The 22001-nt window shown below is 45.3% G+C and overlaps 1 protein-coding gene across 3 annotated transcripts; it reads right to left on the bottom strand.

Annotated features, from left to right (window-relative positions):
- Window positions 1–3290: 3290 nt before the first annotated feature.
- CIPC (CLOCK interacting pacemaker) lies at window positions 3291–21362 on the bottom strand. Of its 3 annotated transcripts, none has more exons than XM_049898559.1 (4): window positions 21041–21362; window positions 14063–14250; window positions 10313–10482; window positions 3291–7197 (listed from the first exon to the last, which is right to left on the bottom strand). In XM_049898559.1, the coding sequence occupies exons 2-4, from the start codon at window positions 14196–14198 to the stop codon at window positions 6304–6306; spliced, it is 1200 nt and encodes a 399-aa protein (XP_049754516.1). In that variant the 5' UTR covers window positions 14199–14250; window positions 21041–21362; the 3' UTR covers window positions 3291–6303. The 3 variants fall into 3 exon arrangements, with proteins under 3 accessions (XP_049754516.1, XP_049754518.1, XP_049754517.1); XM_049898561.1 differs by lacking the exon at window positions 21041–21362 and adding an exon at window positions 20923–20945; XM_049898560.1 differs by lacking the exon at window positions 21041–21362 and adding an exon at window positions 20789–20878.
- Window positions 21363–22001: the final 639 nt, after the last annotated feature.

The following is a 22001-nucleotide window of genomic DNA, read 5'->3' as shown; positions in this document are numbered from 1 at the left end:
TTGTTCTGGCAGTTCACTGCCCTTCCTCTGTGTTCAAGCGGACACTCATTTGCATCTCCTAAGCTGCCCAGTGACAAGTGAGAAGAAGCCCAGAAGCCTTGCTACAGCGAGAGGGAAATCAGAACTAAACCTTCACCTGGAGGATCTCTAGGCCTCCTGAGCCAGGTTTTCCTGCAGCCAGCCGGTGAAGATGATGCAGGACCTGCTGAGGGTGCAGTTTTCTGTTTGTGTGTCACTTCATGTTTCGTCTAACTTTGGGGCAGCTTGTTAATTTGTGGCGATGGTGATTTCAACCCAGCTCTCTGTAGAAAGGTTATTTTGGTTTCACCACTTACGAGCAGTAGCAGGTCCTGATATTCCTGCCTGGTTGTTCAGCTAGAACTTGGAGCTGCGGCTCTCTCACCCCTAAATGTAGACAGGCCCTCGCCAAGCGTGCCCCGCTGCCCCATACAGCAGGCAAAGTCCTATGGGCTGCTCCTGCAGAACGGAGGCCCTGGGCACCTCTGTGACAGAGACATTTACCAGAACAAGAAGCACCCTCTGGGGCCACTGCAATGTCTGAGGTAGAGTCTTTAGGAAAATTAAAAGGCAGCTCTCCCATCACTCTGATGGTCTCGCTCAGAAAGCTGATCATTCAACCTGACTGGGGCCCTCACGCGGCTGGCCTCGGGATCCTTTCAGTTATTTCCCTTCATTTCCTAACAGCTTCCACCCACCCACTCGCCGTGTTAACTCCATACTCCACAGGCTTTTCTCTTTTTCTTGCTCATCTCCTCCAGCTGCTGTAATTTGAGGCTGAAACCATGCAGACTGTTCTTTCAAGCAATTCTCTAATGCCTTGCATAACCATCAATCAGAAAGGGAACGAGATAGGAAAACCACGTTTTCTACGGATGGAGGAGGAATTCAGAGAAGAAAGAAGTCCTGTAACAAAGCGGTGAGAGGACTTCACGGATCCACAGAACATCTCTTTCCAGGAAGCTAGCCAAAGACTAACCTGTCCTGGGTTGATATCTACTCTCTTCCCATTAGCTGTAAATGAGTTTTGGTAGAAGATGGTCAGTTATTCCAAGCAAATAACAACCCTCAAGGGGCTGAATGCCATCACTTGGTTTGCATGCAGCGAGGTAGGTTTACTCTGAAAAGCAACTTTGAAATATGAAGAGACATTATTTTTGCACCTCACCAGAATCTCAGGATGCCAAGTGAGCAGCAGGGATCACCCCGCCCCCTCCTCTATGATAAAAGGAGGTAGCAGAGAAAAAGACTGCAAGAGCCAGGACATGTTGGCTGCTTCCTGCTGCCTTTTCCTCCCCAGGCACTCTGATCATGACATGTCACCCGGGCAGACCTCTTTTCATCTCTCATCTCTCCTTCAGTGTGGAGAAGCATGACACACAGAAGGCTGGGACCAGAATAAAGACCTCAGAGTGCCATAGCATCTACGTAGTCTGTGACTACTTACAGTGACAAATATTAAACTCGACCCAAGAGGCTCCTTCTAACACATGCAGAAATACCACCCCTGGTTGTGGGGGCAGGGATGGGTTACCCAATAAGCAAGGTATGCAGGGGCTTACCTGTGGTTACTTACTCATCTGTAGTGCACAATTTCACCTGTTTTTCACCATGTCAAAGATGGGGTGAAACCCACATGAAATTGTGCACTACGGATGAGTAAGTAAACACAAGTAAGCCAGTGCGTATGGTGCTTACTGGTTAATCTGCCCCTGGTGGGGCAAGAACTCTGGAAGGCAACAAAAGTTAATTGACATACTTTCTAAATATCAAACCAGTTACGTCCTTCACCTCAGGTGGAAAGATTTTTTGGAAATGACTGACCAGGGAAAGACATGATTTAATTCCAAATAATCCTCCTTTTGGGTGAATAAGAATTCTTTGGTTCAGAGCAGTCTTTATGTGGGAAGTAGCGGATCCATGTTAGCTGCAACCATAATCACAAGGCAAAGCCAGTGCAGACCGGCAAGACGCTCCTGCCCTGAGTCACATGTAAGAAGTCAAAGACCTGACAGAACACTGTCACAGGAAATCAGCTTACCTGAACACTAAAAACCTCTTTTCTAGGCACCTCAGGTTTTTGGTTTTTTTAAAACCTATTAACTTTACAGCTCACCTGTAACACAAATAATGCACCTTACAAAGGGCTAGAGCTGGGAAGAGCCTTGGAAGAGTTCAAATTTTTTATTATTCAGCTGAGAAGGACACCTAGAGGTTAAGTGACTTGCCCAGTCACCCAGTTAGTGAGTAGGGAATACGGCACCTGAGTGCAGGTCTCCAGACCCCCTCACACAAAGCTACGACCTGTGGGGATGCCATGCCAGGTGTAGACTAGGCAGGCGCCTTCACAGCAGACAGTCCTAGAAGGACAAAGATTTCCAGGGATCATGTGAGGGGCCAGGGCTACAACTCAAATCGCTGGGTTTTCCTTAGCCTCGAGGGATCCACTTTTTACGTGATGTCGCTTCTCTGGATTCCATTTCTTAGGGAAGAATGATTCGCTTCACTTCAGGAGATGCCTTGTCTAGCCATTTTTACCCCATTTTAATTTTTATAAAGTCACACAGCTATTATTTTTAAGTCACTTAGAATATCGTGTAGGACAGAAATAATGCTGTAAGAATTGGACTGTGGCACCCCCACCCCAGGCCTTTCAGCGAGGACAAATTTTTTATCTCCCCAGCATCTTAAAAAACCTGGGGTGGGGGGGAAGGGGTTCCTGACTGGCCTCGGGGAGCAGAGAAGATGCCACATCAGCTCCCTGTTGAGACTCTAGTGAACCCTGAGGAGGAGCAGAGCTTTAGGAATCAGCCCTAAGCAGCAGGAGGAAGGCTGGGAGATGTACGTGCTAAGGACCTCTATCGCAGAGGGAACTTCACTTAATGCGTCTGTAGTTTACTCCAGCATACAACTGTAGTTTTATCATTTAAAACTTCTAATGGTGGAAGTGTTCAGATCAGATGGACAAAATCATTGAGATGTGTTCATTCTTCCCAACCTACCCAATATAAACTTCCAAAAATCTAGGGACCACTGGACTGTACATTTGCATTCAGACTGCCTGCATTTCCTTTTGAATTCACACCAATCAAAGTCTCAACAATGAATTTCCACAAGTTCAGTATCTAATCCCAAAACTCCCAATGACATGAGCACATATGTTTGGAACTTACATCAACTCTAGTATTTACTCTAAATTTCACTCAGTATTTGTAAGCAGGTATAAAGCAAAAAGGCCAAATAGTTTTCAAGTAAGTGACTTTTATTTCTTTCTGATATTTCACAGTCAATTTCTACAAAACTTCACACTTGTCAAAAGAATTCACATTTGGTAAATAAATTTCTACCCTACACAACCCATAGCTGGAAAAACACTTCAATGTATGCACACGTTACTTTTCTGCTGAAGGAATCACAGTAAAGAAAAATCAGACAATACTATAATCAACAAAAAGCAATGAGTGTAATAAATTACAAATGTCATTCAACACCATTCCCATAATCGACTCAATCAGCAGCTTTTTCTAGATGTATTTCAACACTGCCAACAAAGTCTGCCAAAAGTTCTCTTCAGGGTTGGTCTGCGCTAAGAATGGCTTCTCACTTTCAGGCAACAGTAGCTCTGCCACAGTACTTCATACCAGATCAGATCATGCATTGCCAAGACCATTACTACTTACAGCCTTGTGCAACCGATGGAGACCTTTCTGGTCAACTCCGAGGTTCCTCCATTTGCCAATCTGGATTCTGGCCTCAACGGATCCCTCCTTCCAAGGTCTAGCTTCTCTACTTGGCTTCACCTGCTTACAGCTCCACTAAGAAAAGAACACCCATGCTAACAGCCTAGAGAAGCTTCCAGTACCGAGCTGCAAGATCAGAGAAGAGCAGGGGGCAGTGCTGCTTCTCCCTGCCACTCAACAGCAAGGACCGACGATGGCTTTCATCATCCTTCACCGTGACAGCAAGGAAAATGTAAACCTTCATCTAGGGAGAAGAGTCCAAGAGACTCAGAGCTCCACAGAAGGTTTTGCCTGTGGAATAAATTTGGTTCTCAGCAAGTGTTTTCAGATTTTTGACACTCAGTAAGACTCATGACTGGTGCCCAGGCTGTTCTGAAGGCACCTGTCTCTATAGCTTTGCTGCCAAACATATTCTGCCAAAAAGGAAGCTTCCTAGCATGGTGCAGAGTCGAGCTGCTACAGTATCACACGGATTCAGGGGAGGCAAAGAGAATGGGCCAAGAGAAAAATATTAAAGGAGCCGAGTCTGCTGAAAGACACATTTGCCCCGATTTTTACACTCCTTTCAGAAAGCAGACGGCAGGTAGTATTTCTGCATTGATCAGCAGAATCTAGAGAGTTTACGAAGTTTATATTTCTACATCAGTCATATCCAAGCCATATATGTGTGAGAACAAAGTGTAGGCAATTTGAAACCCTATAATTTTTAAACTATGTTAGAATTATAACTATACCTAGTAAATATGAGGAGACCCTGGGTGGTGTAAACAGTTAATGCATTCAAATTCTAAATGAGAGGTTGGAGGTTTGAGTCCACCCAGAGGCACCTAGGAACAAAGGCCAGGCAATCTACTTCCAAAAAATCAGCTACTGAAGTCCTCATGGAGTAGAGTACTTACTCTGGCACACACGGGGTTGCCATGAGTCAGGAGTGACTGTGACTCAATGGCAACCGGTGAGTAAGGATGATCATTAACTTCTGGCCTTGGTAAAATTTCAAGAACATTTTTCCTGCAGTAACGATGAAGCCGCTCACATTGAACTTTTTATTCATTTGTAAAGGATAAAGATTTTCCAGAAAATGCAAATTTTTAAATGAAAGGATAAAAACAAAGGCTGAAACTTTACTACTTAGATATCTAGTTTACCTATACAATGAAGCTGAAAAGAATGTGTACTTTCATTTTCTCATCTGGAAATTCTCATCCCATTTCTAGATGAACTTTGAATAAACCAACACTACCCCTCTGGCTTTGTTGCCAATGTCCAAAACAGAAAAGACACACAGGAGACTGCTCCACAATTGCTCCATGTCACTCTGACATGAACAAACAAAAACTTTGGATGTGAAAAGAAAATGGATGAGAAGAATGTTTTCCAGTTTGCTGTGGCCTTCTGTATCCTAATCTCAGAATGGTTTAACTGAATCCTAAGTTTAGCAAATGTAACTATCACTTCTTTCCTTTTTTACATTAAAAACAAAACCAAATCTGTTGCTGTCAATTCCAACTCACAGTGACCCTATAGGACAGAGTAGAACTGTCCCATTGGGTTTCCAAGGAACGCCTGGTGGATTCAAACTGCCAACCTTTTGGTTAGCAGCCAGGGTTAACCACTACGCCACCAGGGTTTCCTTTTTACATAAATGAAGGGGGAAAAAAAAGAGGCGGCAGAGAGTTAACGTATACTACTATCAGGAAACACTGAGGCTATCCTCAAGGTTTTTAGACAAAGAGAGGCTGCATTGTTTCCAATGAAGAAAAAAGCATACATCACCAGACTCTTCCAGCTCCAAAAGATGCTGACCCTCTCTACCTTCTTCAAGTTCCAAGTAAAAAAAGCAATCTATCAAATGAAATTCCAGACACTACTGATTCCACTCTTTCCATACCTTAAAAATCTGAAGTATTTTGCCTACCACTTTAAGAGAAATCTGACTTGTGATTAAAGCATGAGTCAAATGGTGCTACCCTCTCCCCTTGACCTTCAAGTTTAAGAAAACAAAGTTGTAAGTGGTTAACCTGCTTGCACCCTAGGCCCAAGCTGTGCCCAAAGCATCTTAGGCTTCACCCAATGGGCACGAGACGCTTTGTGGGATGCAAACATACCTCTTAGGGAAGAGTCATGAAGGCATCCTAAATCGCCCGCACCCTGGCTTGACAGGTGTCCCTCTGTACACCTATCCGTGTCATTTTGCCCTTTATCCAGGTAGTGAGTGGGACAGTGGGAGGTGGCAGCTGCAGGAGCCCCACACAGTCATCTCTCCTGCCTTGCCCCATGATCCACCTCAGTACCTGCTGGCTAAAGAAAATGGACTCAAGGACACTGAATCGGAGGCCCTCAGTGGAGCGGAGGCATACGGAATCTGTGCATAGACCACAGGTTAAGACAGCAGCCAGGTACTGGCACGTGGCTTCATATGTGAACTGCGGAACAGTTTAAATTTAGAAGGAAAAGCTCCTATGTAACCTTTGGGGAACAGGAGTAGGTAACAGCAAAAGAGTTAAAAGAACCACTCAAGTAACAGGAAAATATGCCTTCTGTGCTAGATGTCTGGATGATCAGAGAAAGCTTCTAGGTCACTGCCAGTGTGACTGGACCCAGATGTTAAAGATGCCTGTAGCTTGGCCCACGCCTGAGGGGCCCTGCTCTTGGTGGCCTCTATAAACAGCTGGATTTGCTCCTTTAGCTGGTCTAGTTCCACCTGAGTTGCTTGGTTCTGCCGAATCAACTCCTTGGTTTTCAAAGTGATCTCCAGCAAACCCGATTTGTGTAGGACTACCAGGGTATTCTGAAAGCGCCTGTGTTTGCTCTGCCGCTGCTCTGTAAAGAGATCGGGGCTTCGGCAGAGGTGCTCTGCAGCCCACAGAGGGGAGCTATAATTAGCTGACAGCGGGGACAAGGGAGAGCTGCTCTCTAACCCATGCAGAGTACTGTCTGAGGCACAGACAGGACTGGCAGGAGAAGCAAAGGTCAGGCTGGGAGCTTTAGCCACATGGCTGCTGGATACTGGCTGAAGAGTCTGTGGACTTCCACCTGCCACCAGGGAGGGCACGCCCTGCAGAGCTGAGTCCTCGGCAAGTTTGGCACTGGGTGGTGCTGGCGTCGAGGGGCTGGGCGGCACAGCACCAGGCTTGGTCAGTTCGCTGGAAGACATGCTGGGCCCAAGTCTCTCGGTACAGATTTTCTTCCGCATCCCACTTCCCCCTCTTTCTTCTGGGCTGAGTGAAAGGCCCCTTTTGCCTGGGTGTGGGGCTATTTTGGTGTAAGAATTCAGAATGGGCAGGTAGTTCCTGGAGTCTGACTTTTTTTCGCCAGCGTGACACAGGCTGATGGGAGAGGGTACAGGTGGATGAAGGAACAAGAGCTGAGGCTGTGCTGAGATCACTTCAAAGGAAGGCTGGACAGTCCAGGACTGGAGATGGGATGAGCCGCTGCCCTGAAAACAGAGGGAGAGAGCGGCTCACTACTTACGACCTGCTGAAAGGACAGACGCCAGAAGCTCCCACTGAGCAAGCAAAGTAGATCCTCGGGCATTAACAATCTCAGGTACAGAGTTTCCTCTACATACAGGGCAGCCCCTCAAGAACAGGCTTGGAAAAGAAGTGGCTTGAAAATCTATTTGTGTTTGGTAGCACAATTCCTTTTTTTTTTTTTTTTAACCTTTCTTATGGGAAAAAGCGCTACTACTCAGGAAAAAAACTGTAGATAGCTAAAATAATGACGTACTTAAGGTCATAAATGAGGCAATAAAAATATGGGTGGTACAATTTCCTGGCGTAAGTTAAACTATGATAATCTCAAGACTATAAAAATGACTTTACACCAAAGCCTATCTGCATTTAGTTACACCTGGAACCTTTTGCCTGAAACCGGTTTTTGATTATAAAGTTACACACTGGCAGGAATTTGTGGGTCCATTTTTAAGGCAGTGACACCCAACAATCATGAAACCATTCAAAACAACAATCACTGCCATGTTTCGGGTGTGGCTTATAGGCTAGCACTGCGTGTGATGCTCTGCATGGGCTACCTCACTTACTCCTTGGAACAACCTCAGAGGAGTTACCATTTCCCTTCACAAACAGGAAGCTGAGGCTTAGAAAGCTGAAATAACTCACCCAGCTACTAAGTGAGGAGGTCAGGATTCCATGTTCTGTCTAAAGCCTACCTTAACCATCCTGCTACGCTATCTTTGTTATGTCACTCTTCAACTATACAGTTTCATTCTTCAGGTACTGATTCAGATGGAAGTCTAATAAAGAAGGCCCTGTATACTTGTCTCCAATATTTAAAGGCCAGTCCAGTTCCAACCTGGGCCCAAAGACGAGTGTAGATGAAGCCGTGCAGATAGAGTGCCTGACAGAGGTCCTTATTCTCAGTGGGGTCATGGACCCATCTGATTTAGCTGTAGAAAGCTATGCACACAAGCACAGGCAGACCACTTCACATGTATCTCAGCTTCTTGGGTACCAGGCTAGGAACTTCAGGCCAACTACAATCCATCTCCCAAGCAACGACTGGGACAGTCTGGAGAGTCTGTTCCAGAGCCCTCTGATCGGGAACCCTCCTGGTATCCAAATATACCCTGGGATGCACACAGACGAGCAGTGCTGGGACCGGAAACTACACCTCCCTGTCAAAGGAGATCCAAAACCCCAGGAGTATTTCAAAGTAGAGTTCAACCTAGGTCAGCTCAGTCAAAAGCAAAAACTTCAGGCTGCCCCCCAAATCAGACTCATACCCTAAGGGTAACCTACAAGGTAAATGGATCCAAAAATTAACTAATCCATTACTTTTCCAAGATGATTTTACTGGACTGTTCTTCAAATGCTATTGTTATATCCACTGTCCTAACACATACTTAGCTCATTTGTTCTAATTATTAAGATTTTACAAATTGTATTATTCACACGGAAATCATCTGAGGGAATCTGGAATAGAATTTTAGATTTGGATCATTTCACATAAAGCCTTCACGTTAAAGATGAGGACACTGAGGTCCATGGTGGCTACGTAACTGTGTGCAAGATCAAACAGTCTAGGGGCAGGACTGGAATCAGACCTTCAAGTAGAAACGCCTAAAATCAAGCGGCAGTAAGCAAGATATTACATAGCAGGCAGAGATTTTAAAAGGTATATTATTATGTTAATTTTGAACGTATTGAACTCTATCATGTTCAAACAAAACAAACTCTGGACTATTCCATCAGGTCCACTTATCCCCTGGTTTCCTGATGGAGCCCAGCAGCCTTCCTGGCTGGTCATTTGTCAGGAAGAATGTGGCTCTGCTGGAAAAGCCTACTTACTCCTTAACTGTGGGCTGTTCTCAGCCTTCTGGAGCTGCCAGTCTAGCCTACAACAAAGAAAGGATATAAACACAGACACACATAAAGAGTGACAAGGGATATGGAGAGAAAGGCAGGGAGAAAAACAGCCAGGGGAAAGGAAGCCCAGGAGAAGCTGCTGCCAAGGCACTGGGAGACCCAAAACAATCTCATCTGGGCTCCATTTCCTGACTTTATTCTCTCCTTTCATTTCAGTAAGAGGAGCTGTGCTACCAGCTGAGATGTGATCTGCCAAGCCAAAATCTTCAAATACTTCTTCCTAACTCGCGAGGCTACCTTGTTTCTACAGCTTCTAATCAGTTTGTGTTCCTCGGAAATAATTAGGCAATAGCTGAGACTTTAGTCTCCTGTAGGACTACAGCCACGTTCTTCTAACCTTTTTATGTGAAGTGGGAAGGTCAACTATAGAAAGCCAGATTTCAACTTTCACAATCTTCAAGCAGCCTCCTCAATGGACCCATGTGGGAATTGTGATGTGTTCTCAGAGTAAAACAGGGTAAGGTTAAATATTCTTTGGTTTAAATCAATCTTTTCAATTCTTCAGATTTCTCTAGTCTAATTTGACCAAGTTCATATGATTGAGTTCTCAAACAGTGGAGTTTAGCTTGGCTTTTCATCTAAATCTCTCTTTTCTTTCATATCTAAACAGATATTTTCCAACTCTGTAACAATGCTGTGTGGCAGCTGCTGGTATTGTCAGACCTAAACCTAACAGCTTCTTTGTCACTCATGACATGGCTTTGGCTGAATACTAAGAAGATGCTCAGAATGTGACGTAAGAACACGGAAACTGCCTCTACCTCTGAAACAAATAAATGCATCCTACATTTCTCATTTCCTAAGGCAATTCAAATTAAAACACGATTCTGTGCTACTGCCATATGTTAGAATGCACCACTGAAGTGACATTTCTGCTTGGTTCCTTTACAAATGACTAAAGCATTTTGGGGTCCCTTTGGACAAACGATACAGAAATAAAGGAATCTTAGTGTCTCAAAAAATGAGAACACGTCATGATTCTGGTATTAATTTTTAAGGCAGTGACAGTAGTTGAAGGTAACCTCCTCCTCCCAGGACAGAAAGGGCGCAACAGTATGGCTCTGGCAGTCTGTTTCTAAAATCTCTCGTTGGCAGAGGGGGCAAGCCTTTTCATAAGGAAAGCTCAGAAACCTCACAAAGACTTCAGGAGATGTTGGTCCTCCTCACCTGTTTGACGAGCACATTCTTCATGACGACCATGGGGGACAGGGTGGGGAAGGCATTGTTTGCAGTCTTGGAGCCCTGCCTTGGCCTGTCTTCTCGGCTCCAGCCTAAGGCGCTCAGCATGTCCTCGGACTCCATCTGCTCTGCAGAGCTCAGACATTCCGAGCTCCCATCTGGTGGGCGGAAGAATGGTCAGTTCATTTAGGCTCTAGGCTAGGGGCTCTTAACCTGGCTGCCAGAAAGCCATGAACCCCTTAAAATGGAATGTAACATTTATGATCTGTGTTTTTATTAATTTTTCTGAGAGGGTTTGTACCTTTCATCAGATTCTCAACAGGATCCATAACTCTTCCCTCATCCCAAAAGATTAAGAATCACTGCCCTAGGGCAGCCTGACTTCCTTTCTAATGCTCTTGTAGACAAAAGCCTCTGTCAGTTAGGGTCCCTGTCAAAGTAGTCATCACCAGTCTACCACCGAAATGAGGTGAAGGCTTCAAGTTAGTTCATTCCCTTCTAGAAACTGTTGTTGATGGGGGAGGGGAGTACGTGACCCAGGGCAGGATTAAGACCTTTAGAAGCTTTGGGCACCACAAGATGTAATTATAATAAAAAAAAAAAAAAGAGAAAATCTGTAAGCCTCACATTTTATATCCACGCTGAAATTAAAACTGCTTCTTAACTAAAATTTCTAACTGCAAAATTCTGGATAAGTTATTCAAAGCTGAAGTTTAAAATCTGTCTTTCTTTATTGTTCCCCCTCTACCCGCATCCTTGTAAGTAATTCTTTGTTGGTGTCCTAAGTGCATGCTGAGTGCGCCTATTGGGAATCCAGCACAATGGGTGAGAGCAAGATTCTGTCTAGAACTCCAAGGTGAATAAATGTATGTGTATATAGAAAGAGAGAAAGCAAAGATGGCAAAATGAGAAAACCAGTGGATCTGAACGGCATCTGGGGTATTCATTCAATTTCCTATAGGTGTGAGATTTTTCAAAATAAAAAGTTGATAAGATAATTAAAGTGGGGAAAAAAAAAACTGACTTGGTTTTGCAAATTTCATCACACTCCAAGGTAGGTGGAATAATAACTCAGGCAGCAATGAAATCACTGGCATCTGGCCCAGGAGTGGCTGGAGGCGTTCATGGGAGCCATATTCTGGGACATAATGATTCCTTTTTTTTTGTACTTTAGATGAAGGTTTACAGAACAACCTAGTTTCTCATTAAACAGTACACATATTGTTTTATGACACTGGTTAACATCCCTACCGCATGTCAACACTTTCCCTTGGGTTCCCTATAACCAGCTTTCCAGTCCCCTCCTGCCTTTTAGTCCCTGCCCCAGGGCTGGTGTGCCCCTTTAGTCTTGTTTTGTTTTATGAGCCTGTGGGACATAATGATTTCTGATTATTTTTAATACCTTCTTATATCTGAACAGTGCAATATTTTTTAATGTACTTCTACATAGAGAATGAGGCAACTATCAGAAATATCCCAACTGTATGATATTCTACAATGTCTCAAAATTGCCATAAGTACCATAATGTCAACAGTACTGAGAATAATGGGTGATACGATTATAGGTAATTTTTTTTTCTTTGTACTTTTATGAGTTTATACCATGAGCATGTATTGCCTCCGTAGTATGGGAAACAGACAAAAACAAACTAGATATTAAAACACACACACAAAAGAACACTAGCTCTGCAATGTTTCCCACACCTGCCTAATCATATGAATCACCAAAGACACTTGTAACCAACCTAGACTCCAGGCTTCCCTTCAGACCTCCTAAATCAGCATCTCCAGGAGAGGGACCCAGTGGTCAGAATTTGTTACAAACACCTCGAATGCACCTTATGAGGCAGCAAGTTTGGGAAGCCATGCTAAGAGATAGAGAAGGAAAACCCGAGGGCTACAGGCTAGCCTGCCCTCCCCAGGCCTGTCCTAACACTGGGCAGGCAACTCGTGCCTCTTATTCTAATCCCTTGGTCAGTGCTCTGTTCCTCTCTGAGCAACGATCTATTTATGATTAGGTCTGTCATGCAGCATGTCTACAGGGAGAAAATGCACCAGCCTAAGGATGAGAGGGAAACCCTGGTGGCGTAGTGGTTAAGTGCTATGGCTGCTAACCAAAAGATTGGCATTTCAGATCCGCCAGGCACTCCTTGGAAACTCTATGGGGCAGTTCTACTCTGCCCTATGGGGTCGCTATGAGTCGGAATCAACTCAACGGCAGTGGGTTTGGTTTAGGTTTTAAGGATGAGAGAGTTCTTGTTTTCCTGAAAGCTGCATTTCTCACTATAAATTAATAAATCAACAAGGCTGATCGATTCATCTCTGTGAGCCTGGATAATATAAATCTTCCCCTAGAAGAGGGCTCTACTCTCAGGAAGCTGACCCAGCCAGAATGCCCTGGCATCACCTCTCTGCATTCCTGGTGCCAAAACTGTTGACACTACAGCCATACTGAAACCACTATCCTGAGATCTGGAGATAAAAGAGAGACTCAGCACAAAATTGAGTGGTTTACTGGGTATGCATCTAGCTCTTTCAGAAAAGGTTTAAGACAAGTAAGTAAGGAAAATCATTCTACTCCCTTGTCTCAGATACTCAAGTTTGGAACTGGGCCAGGTGGCTCACAGTTCAAACACAAAATCCATGGATACCGGGGGAATAGAGTATGAGGGAATGTGTGTTTAAACCAGGGCTTCAAACTGGTTCAAACCCGCTAATAATTTGCATTTCCACCCCCAGATATACTGAATCAATCGGAAGCTACAGTTTAACAAGTTCCCCAGATGATTCTTATGTATAATAAATTTTGAGAACCACTGCTCTACTAGTGGTTCTCAGAACTGAGCATTAGCATCACCTGGGAACTTAATAGAAACCCTGGTGGTGTAGTGGTTAAGTACTACAGCTGCTAATCAAAAAGTCGGCAGTTCGAATCCGCCAGGCGCTCCTTGGAATCTCTATGGGGCAGTTCAACTCTGTCCTGTAGGTTCGCTATGAGTCGGAATGGACTCCATGGCAATGGGTTTGGTTTTCTTTTTTTTTTTTGCGGGGGTAGGGGGGACTTATTAGAAATGCAAATTCTCAGCAATGGTTTGAACCAGAACGAACTGGTTCAGCTGGAAGCCTGAGTTTAACTCAGCAAAATTACTTTCTAAGCAAAAAAAGTTTTCTTAATAAATTATATACTGCTTTTGTTTAACTGGGCGTCCTAGCTGGGCACTGGTTAAGAGCTACAGCAGCTAACCAAAAGGTTGGCAGTTCAAATCTACCAGCCACTCCTTGGAAACCCTATGGGGCAGTTCTATTCTGTCCTACAGGGTCGCTATCAGTTGGAATTGACTGGATGGCAATGGATTTTGCCAATTTGTTACATGGTAACACATGGTAGTTTTTTTTTCCTGCAATGTGACTACTGCAAAGAAAAACGAGCTAAAACAGAGTTAGGAGTATTCATTTTTTTTCCCAGTAACCACTTGCAATAGTTCTAAGTGGAAGATTTAAAGTTGAGGATCTGAGTTGAGAAAAGATGTAAAGTCATTCTTTCAGAACTAGCCCCATGGTTACCTTGACTGGTACCTGCACTGCACATGGCATCAAAATTACCATTGTATAGACTGGATAAACCGTTATTCATCCTGTGTGGGAAAGCTTCCCATTCTTATCACACAAATGAGTTTTGGGGGGAAATTTTTCTGGTAAGCACTCATTACAACGTACAAAGGATAAGGTATTTTTAACCTGAAAATCCTGAGTCCTTATCTGACTCTGCAGCCACCATGCCGAGCTGACGAGCCACCTTCTTCATCTCTGTCCCTTTGCCTAGTTTGGCCGAGAGTCTTCTGGGGCTCTCCCTGGTTGGGTTTTTCCTCTCCATGTTTTACTGGGCAGGAAGCAGATTCACCAATGCTCTTTTCATCTGGATTGCCCTGCGAAGACAACAGTTACATCAGAAGTCATGGCCTGCAGAGCTGAAACAGGCGATTCAAACAATGAGGCACACAGGAAGGGCAGAGGAGGCTGGCCTTGCCCACTCTGACTATATTTTTTCAGAAGTCTCAATTGACAAAGGCTTCAAGTTTACCACACAGTAGAATGGTTTCCAACCAAAAACAGATTCACAGTTCTCTCACGGCCCCCTAATTCCATTACAAATTCAAGGCACACAAACCACATTCAGTGGAAGCTTTGTAAGCTGCAAACAAAGGCACATTTTATTAGGCTTTTTGGAACGGTAACCTTGATGCTGACAGAGAAGGCTTGCTTTCCTGATATACATTTGCAGGCTCAAGACCTATTGCCACCTCCCATGGTGTAGAGTTTCTCAATTAACCTCTCACTTCTTTGGATGAGGTAATGAACAGAGTAAAAACAACTCCTAATTTACATATGCTACTTTTTTTTTTTTACTTTTTTTGGCTTAAAAAACTGTTATGTGCTAATAAGATCATACATAATAAAGTGCCTTGATTACATAAAAAGTGAGTTCATAACGTTGTTGTTAACGTTATCTCACTTAAGCCTCATGATGACCACCACCAGTTGCTATCCCATTTTACAGAGGAAGAAGTTAAGGCTCAGCTAATCCCTACCTTCCTGGAGCTTACAGTCTAGGGAGAGAGACGGACATTAAGCAAGTAATCACACACCTAATTAACTACAATTCTGACAAGAGCTATGAAGAAAAAAAAAAAAACCTGTTGCCATCTAGTCCAGCAACCCCATAGGAGAGAGTAGAACTGCCCATAGGGTTTCCAAGGAGTGACTGGTGGATTCGAACTGCTGACTTTTTGCTTAGCAGCCATAGCTCTTAACCACGGAGAAGAGCTATGAAGAAGAGTGGCTAATAGTCTGGGGGAACCAGAAAGGGAAGGCTTTCCTGAGGAAAGGACAAGTGGCTAGACACTGTGTGATAAGTTAGTAGGAGTTAGCCAGGTGAAGGAGGACAGGTGCGGTGTGGTGTGCCCCAGGCTGTGTGAGGGCCCTGAGGGATCAAGGAGCTTGGCATACTCAGAGCTGAAAGGCCAGGGAGACTGAAGTACCGTGCAGACGGGGTCATCGAATGCTGTGTACTGACACTAGAGAGGTAGGTGGGAACAGACAAGCAGTGCCTTGTACCCCACGTTAAAGACTTTAGACATTAACTTAAAAGCAATGAAAAGCCATGGAAGGATTTTAATCAAAAGACTGACATGATCAGATTTGCATTTTAAAAGCATTTTGGATGCTGGGTGGAGAATGAACTGGAGAGAAGCAAAAACGGCACTGAGATCATTTGAATGTTACCACAGTAGTTTAGGAAACCCTGGTGGTATAGTGGTTACCTGCTATGGCTGCTAACCAAAAGACTGGCAGTTAGAATCCACCAGACACTCTTTAGAACTCTATGGGGCAGTTCTACTATGTCCTATAGGGTCGCTATGAGTCAGACTCGAAGGCAATGGGTTTGGTAGTTTAGGCGGTAGCAGTAGAGATGCAGAGAAATGAACAGATTGGAGATATATTTAGGTGGCTGGCTTGACGGGATTTGGTTATTGTATGTGTCATGTCATTTCCTAAGCTAAGGAGTCAAGAACACAGTAAGAAGTTGGATGAGGTAGCTAGGGTTTATTTTGGCCAAATAGAGTCCGAAGTGACCGTGGATTACCCAAGTGGAGATGCTGGTAGGCAGACAGATAAACATGACTGGAGCCCAGAAGAAAAGCCTAGGTTTGTTCCAGTGGCACACAAGTAGTCCACAGCAGACCCAAAACTAGTCTAAAAGTACAAAGACAAATCAGTTGAAGGGCGGACAGAAGCTGAAAATGTTCCAGATACCTTATCTCAAGGCAGAAGGAGCCCTGGTGACACAGTGGCTGAAGTGCTCAACTGCTAACTGAAAAGTCCGCAGTTTGAACCCCCCCCCCCCCCCCCCGCCAAGCCACTCAGCAGGAAAAAGATGTGGCAGTCTGCTTCTGTAAAGATTTACAGCCTTGGAAACCCTATGAGGAAGTTCTACCCTGTCCTACAGGGTCACTATGAGTCAGAATCTACTCCACGGCAATGGGTTTGGGTTTTTTGTTTTTTATCTCAAGGCGACTTGAGTTACCAAAGAAAGGCAGCTGTAAGTTTGGCATGATGAGAACACATGGATACTGAGACGATGAAGAGAATAAGGAGTTGTTGTGGATTGAACTGTGTCCCCCAAATTGTGTATCAATTTGGCTAGACCATGATTCCCAGTGTTGTGTGACTGTCCACCGTTTTGTTATCTCACGTGATTTTCCTATGTGTTATAAATCCTATCTCTAAGGTGTTGATGAGATAGGATTAGTGACAGTTGTGTTAACGAGGCAGAACTCAATCGACAAGATTGGGCTGTGTTTTGAACTAATCTCTTTTGAGATATAAAAGAGAGAAGCAAGCCGGGAGACATAGGGACCTCAAACCACCCAGAAAGCAGCGCTAGAAGCAAAATGCATCCTTTAGATCTGGGGTTCCTGCGCAGAGAAGCTCTTAGACTGGGGGAAGATTGGTGACAAGGACCTTCCTCCAGAGCTGACAGAGACAGAAAGCCTTCCCCTGGAGCTGGCGCCCTGAATTTGGACTTCTAGCCTCCTAGTCTGTGAGACAATAAAATTCCGTTTGTTGAAGCCATCCACTTGTGGTATTTCTGTTATAGCAGCAGTAGATAACTAAGACAGGAGCCAACAGGGAAAATGATAATGAAACTGGGTAGGTGTGAGCAAAGCCTGGTGATATTTTAATTCAGACTCCAGTCATGACTCTGTCTTTCTGGTCTTCTGAGTGGGTAGAAACACACGTTCCCTGACGAACTGCACTGTATTCAAATTCAACAGCGCAAGGATGATCAGGAGCACCCTTGCTCAAAGTTCTGTACACCATAGGAGTAGACTGTAGAGAATACTGCCTGGTCTGAATAAGACCGAATTTTAAACACAATTTTAAGTAAAAATTCTTTTAAACCATATCTAATACATTCAAGGGGGCTGGCTTCCTCATTCAATTCACATCAAAACATTCAAGAGTTGAGAGGTCACGCGTTTAACCCCATGGGCATAAAAGACAGACAACAGGATTGTCACATCTTGCATAGCACTGTGCAAAAGCCACGTCTATTTGACAGCTACGAAGTGGCAGACCCAGTTAAAAAAAAAAAAAAAAAAAAAGACTAGAATGTAAAACTGTATCTTTAATTAAATCAGGATTCTTTTGTGTGAAATGCAAAAACTGTGCATAGTTTTAATTTTCCCACAAATAACACTGTCCAAAGTGAAATGAAGGCGTGTTCAAGATGGACATAGATGTGGCTGTGAACGCCACTCAGGTTAATTCAAGTCTGATCACGCTGCTGACGTGGATTAGGACGGTCGTTCACGTTAGCTTCAACTAGTTAAGACCGTGACCAAGTTTTACATAATCTTACTAAACACAATTATTTCACAGGTATTTTAGGTGAAGCATCCCAATTAAGTCTTCTACAGTCCTGTGATAAGGCAATAAAAAAGTCTTATTACTAAAGGGGTCCCTGCAGGGTGGAAAGGGAGCCCTGATGGCGCAGTTGTTAAGTGCGCAGCTGCTAACCAAAAGGTCGGTGGTTCCAACCCATCGGCTGCTCTGTAGGAGCAAGAGATGGCATCTGCTTCCATAAATGTCACAGCCTTGGAAACCCTATGGGACAGTTCTACTCTGTCCTACAGGGTTGCTAGGAGTCAAGAACGGCTCAATGGCAATTGATTTTGGTTTTGGGTGGGGCAACTGGTTAACATGCTCAGCTGCTAACCAAACGGTTGGAGGTTCGAGTCCACTCAGAGGCACATGCAAAGAAAGGCCTGATGATTTGCTTCTGAAAAATAAGTCATTGAAAACCCTACGAAGCACATTTCTGCTCTGACACGTACAGGGTTGCCATCAGTTGGGAGTCGACTCAACAGCAACTGGCTTTTGCTATTATTACAGTGTAGTGAACAGAGCTACAGAAAATACACGGGAATTTATTCTGGCTCACGGGGAATCTGCAGGACAATACTGATTGTGAAATCAAAATACAGAAATGTTGGCAAATAGGTTAAAAGAAGGACAGATGCTAAAATTTTGATCTTAGGGAAATGGTGGTAGTTGGAAATAAAGAATGCATGATCTACTTTAGAATGGTAAATTGGCTATTCTGGATGTGAAAGGGATTAAAAATATGAAAGGCCCTGCTCTATGTAAAGTTCTTTTTAAGCAGGAGAAATCCTGAACATTCCAGAAAGGTTGAAGTAAGGTGGGCATGAAAGGCTACATCCCACATCAACCCTACTTCTCTCTGAGAGAAAGGCACTTTCTGTCTGAGAAGTGGCTCTGAAGAGGTCCATCAGCCAGTGAACAACAGAAGCGATCAGTCAAAGCACCAAACGAGGCCCTCAATAGCAGAGAAGCAGACGGTGACGGCATTTATGATCAGTGCTCTCAAACTGAGAGCCATGCAAATGGCAAAGTCCAAAAACCTCCAGAAGTTGCTTGATTTTTTTCTGCTTCAGTATTCTTTACAAGTTAGATGTTCATAAGCTGACTAGGAGTTAAAAATGGGTTACTGAGCTCAGACCCTATGTCATCTCTGCATTTCTGACACAACTGGAAGCCACTAACACTTTTTTACAAACACCTCAGCTCTTCATGTGTCTAAACTCTGCATTAGAAGGACTTCAATTTAAACTCCAAAAACTGTCAGAATTGACCCAGTTGGGCCTCCTCTGAGTGTACATGTGACACACTGTCCAAAAGGCTCCCAGAGAGCATAGAACACAGTAAGTCATAATTCAGTCAATTTAATAGGTATATAAAGGTTTGTTTAAATAAATATAAGATAAAACTCTAACGAAAGTTCTATAATTAATAAGTATAATTTTAAGTGCTTCATAGCACTTGGCTCTTGCCGCTTTTTGAACTTTTTATATCAGAGTCTAATTGTGTCCTCAACCTCAAAGATTTGTTTTTTTCATCTTTGCAACCTCAGCCCTCCACAATTAATAGCCCTGCAAGACATGTGAGGTACTCAACAGAATAAAATCCAACAAATCTTCTGTCCTACTAGGTCTGACAACCCTAGCAGCTTGGCTGTCACCAAAATACCCCAACAGCTTGAAGGTCAAGATTCTGCATTTCCAACCACCATGGTCATTTCCAGATCATAAACATCTAATCTGCCCCTTATTTTTAAAACGAAACCTCTCCTACACCTGCTCAGGGGTAAATCAACCACCCAAATTAAAGGAGCTACACTATCTCTAATCCACAAACAATCTCTTTGGAGATTTGGGTTTACGATAAGAAGGAGACCCAAGTGTTACAACAAAAGGATCTGAAATGCTGTTCTCAGATCTTTCCTTTTATAGACACCTGGCAAATTTCCCAAGAGCTCGTGTTCCCTTTAAAATGTGTCACGTGTATATCAGGTGTGAGGTTAAAGACCAAGTAGAAGCTTCAATGCAATAAAGTGACCAGGCCATGAGAAAAAAAAAAAGGCCTTACCATCCAAAAAACCGTAAGTAATCTCAGAATTATAAACATATTACTAGGTTTCCTCTGAAGTCATTTTCTCTCGGTCTGCATATTCAGAGATACCATGGGGGGGGGGCGGGGACCATCCACCTAAAAACTCTAATCTTCATCTTCCCCATTTTCATTCTCCAACTTGGCTGCTAATTCATTTCAAAAGTCCTGAATCCAATTTCCTAGGTATGGAACAAGCACAGATCACTCCATTCACCCTTTAAAGAGGAGGTCAGATTAAAGAACTTCCTCAAATCTCCTGCTTCAAGAAGGGTTCACAGTAACAGTGCCCACCTACCCATTCGCACCAGCCCACGCTGCATCTGTGCCAGGCAGCATGAGCACCCTCCAGGCATCCACCAGCCTGCCAGATCAGCGGGGCAGAATTGGGCAAAACCTCGTACTGTGCTGTGACTGGCATACCACCAGCTTCCCAGGGCAAACGCCCAAGCAATGACTACTGCCAAGACTTGGGTAATAACAGGGAGCCTAGCTCCGGCCTGTGCCCCGGCTGGGCTCAGAGGTCCCCTCAACCCGCCCACTAACCACGAACTCTTTACTTGGCACTGCCCTATCCTCCTCCCCCACACCTCCACCCCCTGGCACCGTGCCTGGCATGCTGGCCACCCAGGGGAAATACTCAGCAAAGCGGGTGACAGCAGGTCTCTATAAAAGACAGCACACCTGTGCCCCAGACCCAGAACGGGGCACTGCCTGCACCCCCAAACTGGAGGTCCGGGCCCCTCACCCTGATACCGGCCCCCGTGCCCACTCCTTTACCCATTCCCTGCCCCTCTACGCAGAGCCTTACAGACCTCCGGGCTCTCTCCCCGCCCGGCTGGTGCCCCTGGGGCAAGACCAGGGCCCACCCGCCCTAACGGTCCCACTTGCTCATCACACAAGTCCCCTCCCCACACACAGCTCCCCCCTTACCCTCGACGCCTTCTCGCAAGCAGTCCCCGCCCCTCACCGCAAAACCAGCTACACTGGGGGAAGGACACACCACTCACTCTTCCCCCACTTGGCCCCCGGGTCACCCGAAAGCCCCGGGTCTCCCTCTCACCTACCTCGCTCCCCTTCTTCTCTTCCCCGCTCCCACCTTCTTTCCCGACGCTCCTCCCACAAACCTTCTAAAGTCGCGCCATCCCTGCTCTCCTCCTCCGCGCCCAGCCCTCCCTTTCTCACCTAAGGCCGGGGTCGCCGCTCCACAACCGGGCCTGTGGGTCAGGTGGCGCATGCGCGAGCGCAGCCCCGCAGCTCCATGACAACCCTGCCGTCGCCGGTCTCGAGCAATACCCCCGGCCTCCCGCCTATTTCTCCTCCCCCCCGCCTCCGCGGCCGCTCTGCCAGCCACGTGACCTGGCTCGGCGTCCCGGCACCACAGAGACTGAGCGCTGCTCTCCTAGAAGGGCACTTCGAGAAGAATCCTTGCCCCTCCGCCCGCAATCGAGGCGGGCCCGGGGCGGAGACGTTCCTAAAAGGCCGGCGCTCTCTCCGCGGAAGGCGGGCGTCTCTGTGGTTGGTCTAGGAACCGCCCGCCGCCATTTTGTGCGCAGGGCCTTGAGCAACATGCCGCGAGGGCACGGTTGGAGGCGGAGTTTGGAGAAGACGGGGCCCGGCGGGGTTAGAGCATATTTAGCGGGAGGCGTGATTCTCTTGAGGGAGCGGGTGAAGGTTGGCAGGGGTAACTGCTCTCCTGCTGTGTACAGCGGGCACACACACCCGCTGGGGACCCGGCGGAGCCGGGGGCGACGGTTGCCGGCGTGGGCGGGAAGGCGGGGCGGCCTCGTGACTGACGTAGGCGGAACCCGACCTTTTCGCTCGCTGCTCACCTTTCTGCCGCGCTAGTCGCAGTGGTTGGTTTTCGTCCCCGTCTGCCCCGCGAGAGGGTGCTGGAGGAGGCGGGGACGCAATGAGTATTTTTGTCGAATTGTTTCATACCGTTTGGTGTTTGAGTCGGTTTGTCCCGTGCGACAGTCAGAGCTGTTGGGTTTTGTTTTCGCTTTATTGTTATTGAAAATATACTAATTCACTAATTGACTACATTCTTCAAGTTCTGTAACCATTCTCAACGTCCTTTATTTTTGTATTTTAGGTGGAAGTTTACAGCCCAAGTTCGTTTGTCATTAAAAAATTTATACACATT

The sequence above is a fragment of the Elephas maximus genome, chromosome 10, assembly GCF_024166365.1.
Source record: "Elephas maximus indicus isolate mEleMax1 chromosome 10, mEleMax1 primary haplotype, whole genome shotgun sequence".
NCBI classification, from domain to species: Eukaryota; Metazoa; Chordata; class Mammalia; order Proboscidea; family Elephantidae; genus Elephas; species Elephas maximus.
This window is presented reverse-complemented; position numbering and strand designations above follow the sequence as displayed.

Coding starts and splice junctions, on each gene's coding strand:
- CIPC (XM_049898559.1), bottom strand. CDS start 14,198: ATGGAGAGGAAAAACCCAACCAGGGAGAGCCCCAGAAGACTCTCGGCC. Junction 10,483..14,062: donor TAAGGACTCAGGATTTTCAG/GTTAAAAATACC, acceptor TCCGCCCACCAG/ATGGGAGCTCGGAATGTCTG. Junction 7,198..10,312: donor AGAATGTGCTCGTCAAACAG/GTGAGGAGGACC, acceptor CTCTGTTTTCAG/GGCAGCGGCTCATCCCATCT.